This window comes from Lactuca saligna, chromosome 3 (assembly GCF_052625555.1).
Source record: "Lactuca saligna cultivar CGN05327 chromosome 3, ASM5262555v1, whole genome shotgun sequence".
Classification (NCBI taxonomy): domain Eukaryota; kingdom Viridiplantae; phylum Streptophyta; class Magnoliopsida; order Asterales; family Asteraceae; genus Lactuca; species Lactuca saligna.
The window spans coordinates 57909737-57921312 of NC_136419.1; the positions used below are offsets into that span (position 1 = coordinate 57909737).

Here is an 11576-nt window from a genome sequence, read left to right on the forward strand (position 1 = left end):
TAAAAATAAAAATTTAAAAAAAAAAAAAAAAAAAAAAAAAAAAAAAAAAAACCTACATAACACAACTTCTACATATAATTTTTTAATTTAGGGTTGTTTGATATATATTAACCGAATCATATCTGATTGAGCAAAAGTCTGGTTATAAACAATCTTAAATCTAGTCGAGTAAAAGATATATCAGAAGAATCAGAACCAACTCAGAGGCTTTTAAGTGTATTATCAAATGGTCAAAATCTGATTGGGTCAAATTCAACCCCTTACCATAGCATATCAGAGAGCCCTTAATCTTAAAATGCTAAATTGTGTTGAAAATTATAGTTACCTTCTTAGAACAATAGTATCCTTATTTAATTCATATAGATTATGAAATGTTATAAGGTTTTAAAATGTTTCTCCTTTTATAAACTAACGACGTCTTGTACACTTGACATTGTAAAGAATGATCGTGTTTTAAAGCTTAACAGGAAATAATAATTTAATTTTTATTCATTCCATTAAAGAATACACGACAAAACAATATTTCTAAAACTATTTGACATATAAGCACTGAATCTAAAAATACATGATACTAATATACTATCATTTGTTACAAATATAAAGAATAAACATATAAATTATTCGAAAATGGTTCTAATTTGATGTCTGTGACCAAATTCATACGCCAAAACTAAACTCCCATCCATTCTTTTGAGCACAAATCTTTCAACCAAAACATAACAACCAAATCTCTTCCATCCACCACTTCCTTCAAACTTCTCTTCTCTCGTAATCATATGTATCCTGTTCTCTCCACCATCAACCCATCCAACTTTTTCTTCTTCCCACCTCATTCTTTCAACAATTTCTCTTCTCAACCCTACACTTTCTTCTTTCTCATTTTCACCCCCTCGACAGAAAAACCACACAACTCCATTTACCACATTTCTCTCAGCCTCCCTCAAACTCTCACCAACAAAAACTGCTTCACTATTAAATACAGCATCAACAAACACAACATCTCCTTTGGTATTATCCTCGTTTTCTTTTTCAAAAACTCGTTCCCATCTTTGTTCCAATGTCATTTCATAATACATAGAGGTTTTCACCTGGTCGATCTGTCTTCCTTCTTTGATGAACATGAATGGACAATACCACTTGCCAACAACCACAGAATTCGAAGTTTTGGTTAAAGGTAGGAAACTAAATTCAGGGAGACGTGAACGAAGGGCATCATCGATTCCATTTGCTTCATGTAACGTGTAGTTTTTAGGTGTCTTAGTATAGATCTCCCAACCTTTTCTCTTTAAGAAATACGGAGGATCACCATCTTCCATGAGAGATTTGGCATAAAATCTACCATCACCACTTAAAAATGCTTTGTATGGAATGATCTCAAACTGTTGGTATACATCATGTGGATTCAATGGCCTTGGTTTTACATCAATAAGAGAACCACCACAACAACAAGGCGCCATGTCTTCCTCCTTTGAACATGCAAACGCTTCCCTAGAAAAAATGAAGAAAAAAAACGTCAATTTGAAGTTCAAAGACAACAATGAGTTATATATGATACATACCCTTTATGCGAACCATGTGGTTTTATGGCATAGTAACGATTTGAAGATAAGGGTTGATTAAGAACTGGAATAAAAACAACTTCATCAAAAGAAGCTCTTGCATTTTCACCCGCCCCTGATGAATAACGTGTGGTTAATCTTTTGTTTTGAGGAAAAGGCAACTCTTTAAGAGACTTATTTTTGTGCAGCCCAAAGAATGAGTACGTTTCAGACGCTTCGTCTTGGATTACCAAGTAGCCCGAGTTTGGACCTTCGGGAGGCAAATGAAGAGCTTCAGGAAATCTCTTATAGTGAGAAAGAGATCGAGTTACATACATATTGATCGAAACTTATGGTTTTAGTTTACTGTTTAGAAAATGATTATGTTGATGTTTTTGACTTTGTATATATACAAGAAAGATTTGACTTTTGAGATTCAAGTTCGTTAACTAACATGGAGAAGTTAAACAAGTAATTGACTTTTCTGTTTTTGACCAAGTCATGATGTTAGACTTTTTCTGTAGACATCAATGATTATCCGATGTACTATGTAGGATGTTTCCTCGCGTTGGAAGCTAAATGAAAACTCTTGTAGGATGTCTAGATAATACTATGTAGTATCTTTTCGAAGGAAAAAAAAAAATGTTTGAAGTGTTTTGGGCTATTTTTAAGGCTAAACTAATTAAACATATGGACTGTGAGCCCTTTGGAGTTTTTTAATTTGGGTTACAAGTTGGTAAAATTTTGGGTTTTATTTATTTATTTACGGTTTTCATTTTATGATTTCATATCCTTTTATTGTTATTGCTATGTAAATTGTAAATGTCCTATGTTGCACAAAATTAAAATAGAGTAATTTGCATTTTTGGTCCCGAGTTTAGTTGATTTCATATTTTTATCCTAAAATGGTCCATGCTGCAAATTTTATTCTTATTTTGAAGTTTTAAAATGATTTTGACCCTTATCCCAAATAAAATTACTACACTATCATTTAGGCGTTTCTAATAAATATGACATAAGCTATATAAAAAACTTGAATGTTTAAAAAAAAAAAAAAAGAAGCTTAAAAATTGCTTCATAAAAGTACATAAGCTATATGACATAAACGTAGACAAAAATGCCCATGAAAACGAATTGCGTCAGGTTTGGCGGCTCCTAATGATAAGGTAGTCGACATTTATTTGAATAATTTGGCACAAAATTTGTTTATAATAAGGTTCAATGTATTGATTTCATAATAGAAACCCCAACACACAACGTTTATAGAGAAAATGACAAATTTCAGCCTATTCTTTGAAAAATAAAGAAATAACCATAAAAATAAGAAACGATCTATATAGCCATCGAAATTGCATGTGGAGTTTCATGGTATGTGATTTCTGTCATTTAGACCGTAATTGGGGGCTTATACATAAGATTATGCATTAAACACTTACACAATCTCGTCTACAATTCCCTCTACTCAATCGAGATTATATTATTGTCTAATGCATAAGAATATAAGATTATGCATTAAAAACTTACACAATCTTATTTGTATACAAATGAGAGTAATTTCTTTTCAAACATTAGATACATCAGATCATGGGCTTGACACTCGTGTCGAAATTGAGCCCATAAGTGACATCAAAACCCATTATGGCCAAATTATGGGTCATCAAGTGTCTTATGTTGCGATTTCAATGGTTATTTGGAGTATTTCTTATATTTTTTTTGCAGAATAATTATATAATTAGACTAAATTTATCTTTTTCTCGGTAAATAAACAGGAGGTAATATTTCTATTTGAAATACTTCATCGTGCAACTATTTATCTTAAATTTGGTGTTATATTTCTAATAGTAGAGTTAAGATCAAAGTAAAGGGGCATTCCATTATTTTTTAGGATGGCCCAATTTTTTTTTCCACTATTTATCTTAAATTTGGTGTTATATTTCTAGTGACGGAATCAAGATCAAAGTAAAGGAGTATTCCATTATATTTTAGGGGGGCCCAATTTTTTTTCTAGGATACTTCGATGTGACTCAAAGTAGTTATCAAATAAAACATCAAGATAACATGTTTACATGTGTTTGGCAATATGAGATAGAATAACAAGGAAAATAAAACAAATGTAAACAAAGGATACGTAAGGAATAAGAATCGATCATGAGACACTTGCTTCAATAAGCCAATGCCCTAACATGTTGAGCAATTGTTTGTTTGTGTTTATAAGTAAAAGGATGTGTATATATACACTACATAAAATAAAATTTTCCTAAAAAAATTACCTTAAACTTTTTTAGGGGCATCTCGGGCTACCCCGGGATCCCCTTGAATCCGAACCTGTTAAGATTTCTTGTCTCGTTTGTCTTAAAATGATAAATTAGATGAAAAGACTTTATAAAATATTTTAGATAGATGATAGTAAATTAATCTTTAGATTTTTTTTTTAATACCATTCAATAATGTTTCTAGAGAAAGTTGCAAAGATGTTCACCTCTCTCTCTCTCTCTCTCTCTCTCTCTCTAATTAGTCATCATTCCATGAACGTTTTCTTTGTTTGTGCATCCAACATAAGTGTTACATCGCTTAACTTTTACCTTTCTTGCATATCCATCAAACACACGATCGTTCCTTCAGTATCATCAGCATAACATCCAACCAACATCTGTGGTAGATCTACCACCATCGTCGTTTCCTTTCGTACACAACCATTGTATCTTTTATTGTTCTCTTACATCGCCCCGATCGTCAAACCCTTAATTGAACTGATAAAGGTGCCAACGAAAGAAGAATAAGGGTTTTCCTTGAGGCGAAGTTCCAGGTTTAGAAGAATTTACCATTTTCTACATCGGTGAGTGTGTTTATGATCAGATAAAGTGTACAGAGATCGACGACGGCGAGTTGTTATTGGGTTATGGAATAAATTGAGATGAGAACTATAAGAATGAGTGTAAGTAGTTTAAAGAAAGGATGTCTAAGAGGAAGTTGGTGATGCCTAAGTAATGAAGCATTGTTTTCGTGTTTTTTTAGTGATGTCGGAGTATCTAAGTGGGTATTACACAGATGTAAAAACAGGAACAAATATATGTTTTTGATTATTTATTGTTGTAAATAAAAAAACATGCACCAGAAAAAAAAAAAAATAAGCTTTGCTTATCGCTCTTCAAACCAAATTCCCTTGAGGCACCATAAAAAAACGTCCTCCATAGCGAAGTCAGTGTCAAGAAAGTTAGGGTTCCAACAACATATATTGCGGTGGTAGTGTTAGGAGGATGGCATCCCCCCCCCCCCCCCCCCCCCCCCGGGCACCCCCACCCACACACACACACACACACACGAGAGAGAGAGAGAGAGAGAGAGAGAGAGAGAGAGAGGCTGGGTAAATGAGATGATCTTTTTGTTTTTTTTTTTAATTAAGAAATAAATTAAATTAAATATCAATAATTTTAGAGTAGTATTAGTCATTTTAAGTTGGGTGTGAAATGAAACCACAAAATTGTCAACCATCACGGCCAAAATCATCAAAAATAACCAAAATACCAATTGTGCAGTTCCAAACGTTTTTGGACTGAACCTTTAATTTTTTGCCAACCACAAAGATCATTTTTTGTAGTTTACTTGAGTTTTTATAATATTTTTTTATTAAATTAGGATTAGTTGGACTATTTGGATGAATAATCCAATCCTTATTTAAATTTTGTGTTTTTGCTAGTTTCTTGCTAGCTTTAGTTTCTTTATAAATTTTATTGTAGTTCAAAAAAAAAAAAAAAACACGTTCTTAAGTTAGTGATAAATTGAAGCTTAAAAATGTTTGATTAAGGGAGTACAATTAATGACAAGTTATCACTTGTAGAATTGAAGGTTTGGTGATATTATCCCCGAATCTACCGAAGTGATTTTAGAGTGTCGGTTTTGGACAAAATTCTCATGGGTTACAAAAATAGTCCAATTAGCAAAACTCATCACTTTTCCATAACACATTATTCTTTTTTTGTCAGTACTTCAAGATTGTTTATGGCTCAAAAATGATGTTTTTCTATTTCTATGGTTTTCTAAAACTTTTAAATTATATGCTTGAACTAGAATTTTGATTAGGTGGTACGATATGTTTATGAAAATAAGTTATCTTCTTCTTGTATAAGTATTTGTGTCTTTTATATTTTTGTGGAATTTGAATTTTATCTGTATATTTCCGTTATTTACTTTCATTTGTATGATATAAATGATCCTTCGATCAGATCGTCTGGACATCGATTATGAAGTTCTATAATGAAGTTAAATGTAGAAATTTGATTAAATTTGTGTCTAGAACTTTAGATTATTTTACTAGGTTGTTAAAGATATCTTAAAAGATAAAACAATAATTGTAAAATCTTAAATCATTGAAGATAACATTCAATCTACTTTATGTTCAATCTCATGTTCAATTATTTCAATTTAAAAAACTAATAAATAATACCACTTAAAAATATAATTTGTACATTTGTAATTATTAATATCAACTTGTTTAAGTTTCAGTAATTTTTTTTTTCTTTGATGCAGATATATTAACATTATCAAAATTTTAAAAATCTGTATATCAAAGCAAAACCTAACCAATACTTGATCTTTTGAGTCTTTGATTAAACCATCTTCAAGAAACCTCTAGTTTGAATCTTTTGAGGTTGAGTAAATCATCTTCCAGAAACCTCTAGTTTGAATTTTCTACATGTTTCACAGAACTTCTAAAAAAAATCTAATAAGTTAACAAACCAAATGATTGGAGAAAAACATAAAAAAAGTTGATGTATTAAGTAATTAATAAGCAAAAGTAGTGATGTAATAATAGACCACAAGCAGGCTTTGTCCAACATGCGTCCACTTTATACAAGCACCCATCTATGCATATGTTTATATGTTTTTTTGGTCTATGTGTGGAGGTAAAAATAATTCACTTTTGTTGCCTCGATATTTTTCTTAATGTTAGTCATGTTAAAATCATTAAATTATAATATATATTTTATAATTAACGATAAATATATGATATAATTAATTATGTTCTGTTTGATCTATTTTATTTTTATTTATTAAACATATGATAATAACCAAAAAGATTTATCAAGTTATATTCATAAACATATATTAAACTATTATATTTTTATAAAGAAAAACTTTATTTGCTTTTAGCATGATATCTATGGCATGTCCCTGTTTCATGTAAGGGAACCAACTCACAAACATCTCTCTAAAACATGCAAAAACTAACAATTAATATGTTTCTTCTCACTTCCTTTATGTAAAAAATATAAACCGCAAAATACTAACCAAAGTTATCAAACAAATATCATAAATGAAAAAAAAAACATAAAAATATTGTTTTGCCAGATTGGTCTAAATTGGTTCTATAATGTAATATCCCAAAAATTAAGGTTAAAATTTTTTATTTTTATTATATTCAAAACACTATTGCAACTTGTTTAAGACATTGGAAAACATTTCAAATAAATAATTATCAGAGTTCAATCCCAAAGATCACATGCGCTGCGATCGTCCCGAGCTCTTCATTAGAAAACTGGAGTACTTGAAACATAAACCGAAAACCGTAAGCACAAAGCTTAATGAATAACCCAAATACCACATACCATATAATAAACATATAATGGGCCCCGCCTGACATCCGACCCTGCCCGGATACTGCCGAGCATATCTGGGTGATGGCCTCCCCTTCAATTTATTTCAACCGGATACCTAGTCTATTTCACCCCTATCACTACCACATAATAGCATACGCAATCACAGAAACACCAACAAGTAGTGGCAAACCAGACAATTATCTTAGTATAAGCATCAACTAGTGGGCCGACATTGGTACCTTCGACCCCCGATTTCTGCGAAGGGAGACTCGCCTCGAATACAGAAGCTTCCTGAAGGAATTCCCCAGCCGTTGCCCTAACGACACCTCCAAACTAACAGGTCAAAAAATAACACCCAATTAGCAATTAGGTTCCAATCCATAACCAACTTCATACCTAGGGTAAAAAGACCATTTTACCCGTATCCCATCCTTGTCCAAAACTATGACCTAAACTTCAATCTGAAAGGTCTAAAGGCCCACTAATCAACCATTGGCCTAATTTTTCAAATTGGGCCCAATCCCATATGGGTTTTATCGTAAGCCCATATTTTCCTTGAATACAATTTAGGATACCTCAAACACCCCTTGGGACAAACTTGGTCAAAAGCATAAGTCAAAAGTCAAAGTCAACGCCAAAGTCAACGGTCCAGGTGACCCAACTCATCGAGTTGGTCCTTCAACCCGCCGAGTTCTCATCAAACCGTAGAATCGTGAAGAATCGATCCAACTCGTCGAGTTTTCCCCTCATTTTCATCAGAATCGGGACAATCCAAACCAACTCCCCAAGTTCTCCTATGAACTCCTCGAGTTCTTCAGTCATCAAACCCATTTAATCTATTAAGCCACTTAATCACCAAGATAAGGCTTCAAATTGCATATCTGGTCCCTTAACAATGTATTGATGAGTAAATTCTCCAACTTTACTCTTATGCAAGGCTAGAAGAAGCTCAAAAGCTCAAAATAAGCTAGAAGAAAGGCTTAATGGATGCATGGAGCCCTTAAGACCTTAAAGTTGGCACCTTTATACCAAAAGAGCTCCCTATGACCCTAGATATGAAAGGGTTTGTCCAAATAGGACGTCCAACTCCCAACAACCACTCCATTTGGACCAAAACATGCAAAAGAACCCTAAGAAGGAGATCTATGAATTCACAAAGCAAGGTTGAGACTTTTTACCCGGAAAGTGTTGAAAATGAAGCAACGATTCGAGATCTAGCAGCTCCTTCTTGTATCACCAACTCTCACCAAACTTCCCTTCCTTCCAATTGCTTTAAACACACCACAAAAGCACTCAAAATGGCTCACAACATTAAAAAAAATGCCTTATAGTTTCGATGTTAGGGTTTAGGACAATAGTAGTTGGAAATGAGGCCAACATATGGGGTTTAAGTTGCTTAATAGGGTGAAAAACCCCGAAATTAGGGTTTCTCAAACCACTTCCAACTCGTCGAGTTGGTCTTCAAAACACACACGAACAACACTTCCAACACGTTGAGTTTCTTCCCCCAAACTCGACGAGTTGGCCTTTAGCAATGAGGTTTTATTTCCACAATCAAACTTCTAGATTCAAGATGTTACAACTCTCCCCCACTTAAATTAGATTTCGTCCTCGAAATCGCTCCTTGTTAACACTCATATCAAAAGAATCAATGTAATGACCGTGATTGGAAATTCTACGCATAAAAATAACCTTCCCTAGGTAACCAAAACCCAAACTGCAACTTCTATCCCGAGAATAACACCCAAACCTTAAACCCTTGCAAACCACATTTACCTTCTGAGACCTCAAATCTACAATGACCTGAATTCCCGACAGATCGCCCGTGCTAAAACAACCCATGCCCTCTCTCAACGAATAGTAAACCAATCCTAACCCTTCCAACTCTGATCATACAACAGCCTATCTTGATCTACTAAAACAATCCTTAGAATAATTCTTCAATCCCGGTGAAGAATGAATCCTCAGTATTTGAATAAAACCCAGTCGTATCTCGCCTGAGTTCCGAAACCTTCAATCGCAATGGTCTGACTCCATGTCAGACCTCTTACACCGAACTGCCACCAAGCCAACCCCATAGAATTTTGAACCAAATAAATGTTTCAAAGGGGAAAAAATCACTGACCATATATAGTTACAGAAAACTTATACTCAACAGAAGGCTCAAATGATCATTCGAGTAGAAGATTCATCCCTGCAACGGTTAGACTCAAACGAGTGTTGCGCAACAAGGTCAAATCAATTACTCTGAGATTATTTAATGTTGTTGTGAGTGACTTAGCATTACCCAAACACCAAGATACTTCTCATACACACAAAAACCCAAATCGCTAATACTGCCAGAAACACAGAAACCACCCAAAACACTTAAACTACCCGGAAAACTGAAAATGCCTGAAACACTGAAACTGCCCGAAACAACAGGCTTCTTTCTGGATGCTTTCCAAAATCCACCGAGACCTCCCTGGTCCCAATTCATCTGCCAATTGTCTGAAATTACCGGGTTCCTGCACGGTTGGTGAGCCAAGAGACTCCCGCACCTTCGCCCCTCACGACTTCCGAAGGAAAGCCTCACATGTAATAACTACCCAAACCATCCTAACATCAACCTGATGCTAATCTGAATGCTACATGTCCAACTATAATCTTACCTCATACCCAATCTTCCACGACCTACACCTTACTGGTTTCATACATGATGCGGTCTTCCCATAGACTTACGAACTGACCCATCCTAGGCTAACTACCTGAAGAAATCTTTGACTAATCAATAATGAAACCTATCTAAAAATCCGGAACCCCTTACTAGCTTGACCCCACACATATTAGGCCACACTCAAGCACAGGAGCCTGACCTGCCAATAAATTGAAAATATTAATTACCTCTGAACCTTCCATAGATGCCCTCGGCAAATTGATGCCTTATTCCATAACACCCGCAATTCCTAATGTGAGTTCTCACTAGAACCAATCTGAGACCAAAAGATCTACACTTGAAGTTCTCCCAAAATCCTATGATTCAAGACACCCCTCCCAAAATCGGAAGGTAAAAGGTTCCCAATCCATTGCTGAGACTACCAGCCTCGCACCTGATCCAACCACCCGTTCCTCAAGAGTCCAAATAACTAGGATACCCAGCCTATAAACCCTTCCACGTCACATACTAACTACACACTAAGTCCTACAACTTGAGTTTTAAACCCTTGACCCAACAGTCTCTACCAGGTCCCACCTGTATTGCCATAATTACACGGGCCTTGCCTATGGGGATGCGAAACCTATCCTAGTTCCATATTAGTTCCTGCGCCTGAATTCATGAATGATTCTCCTGTTGGATTAATGTCTAAGTCCATAACTATAATTGGTAAGACTTAACCCGACGCGGCATGGTCCATTTGGGTTGCATGGCATCATGCACTTGGATAAACTAAAATGAGAGAAATAACACTTAAGGTTTATTAATATATTATAAGTTCTAATATATTAATAAGGTTATTTAATTAGTATTGATCAAGAATTAATTTTGAATTAATTAAGTGATCAAAAGGAGACTAATTAAATATATGGGTTGATTGTGTAAATCATTCATTCTTATATATGTGGGCTTGTGATCCAAGATTCCTTATGTTAGACTAAGTCCATGGGGTGACCCATGGATACTCCATGGAGGTTAAAATCCATGGAGCATAAGGAATGGGTAAAGTCATGAGTTACATGGTGTAACCCTAATAGCCACCATATAAAAGAAACCCATGGCTCAAGAAATCGGACTATGTGTGTGTGTGAGGGCTAAACAATTTCATGGAGTGTTCAAGTTTCTCTCTAAGTTATTCCAAGTGCTTATGGTGTTGTGTGAACCATTTGAGGTGTCACACTTGGGGCACTAGGCACTCAAGCTTCATGAAGACAAGCACCAACAAAAGGTATGTTATTATAACTTGTGTTATTCAAAGTTTTGTATGCTAGAATAGTACAATACCTTGGAAAGTTGATATTTGCATGTATAATAGAGAAAACATAGATCCAAGGTATTTAGGGTTGCATGTACACTTAGGAGTGTTAGATTGCTCAAAACCCAACAGTGGTATCAGAGCCAAGGCTTGTTTTCTTATTGTACTTGCTTAAACTGCTTAAAAATCGACTTTTGGTGCTGTCTGCCCAGCAGACTCGCCGAGTCCATGAAGGGACTCGACGAGTCCAAGGCAAAATGCATCCAACTCGCCGAGTTTGTTCATGCACTCGACGAGTTGGACCCCCAGACAACATATTTACGAGTTTTGGTGCTGGAATTGGTCTAGAATCATTACCTTTGACTGTTTTGGGCTTATAAAACTTGTTTTGAATGTGGTAATAATTATGTTAAACCAATTTCAATGCTATAATAAAAATTTCAAGTTTATATGTGTTCATGTTATTCTTGAAAATTGTTGATTATGAATGA

General features: G+C 34.6%; 1 protein-coding gene across 1 annotated transcript; it reads right to left on the bottom strand.

The window, feature by feature from the left end:
* Nucleotides 1-484: 484 nt before the first annotated feature.
* LOC145033693 (uncharacterized) lies at nucleotides 485-1910 on the bottom strand. The gene is made up of 2 exons (XM_078982255.1): nucleotides 1560-1910; nucleotides 485-1488 (listed from the first exon to the last, which is right to left on the bottom strand). The coding sequence occupies exons 1-2, from the start codon at nucleotides 1874-1876 to the stop codon at nucleotides 618-620; spliced, it is 1188 nt and encodes a 395-aa protein (XP_078838381.1). The 5' UTR covers nucleotides 1877-1910; the 3' UTR covers nucleotides 485-617.
* Between the last annotated feature and the right edge of the window lie 9666 nt (nucleotides 1911-11576).

What these genes read in the sequence shown, in the direction of transcription:
- LOC145033693 (XM_078982255.1), bottom strand. Translation starts at nt 1,876, where the DNA reads ATGTATGTAACTCGATCTCTTTCTCACTATAAGAGATTTCCTGAAGCT. An exon ending in CCACATGGTTCGCATAAAGG is followed by an intron (nt 1,489 to 1,559) that starts GTATGTATCATA and finishes CATTTTTTCTAG; the next exon opens with GGAAGCGTTTGCATGTTCAA.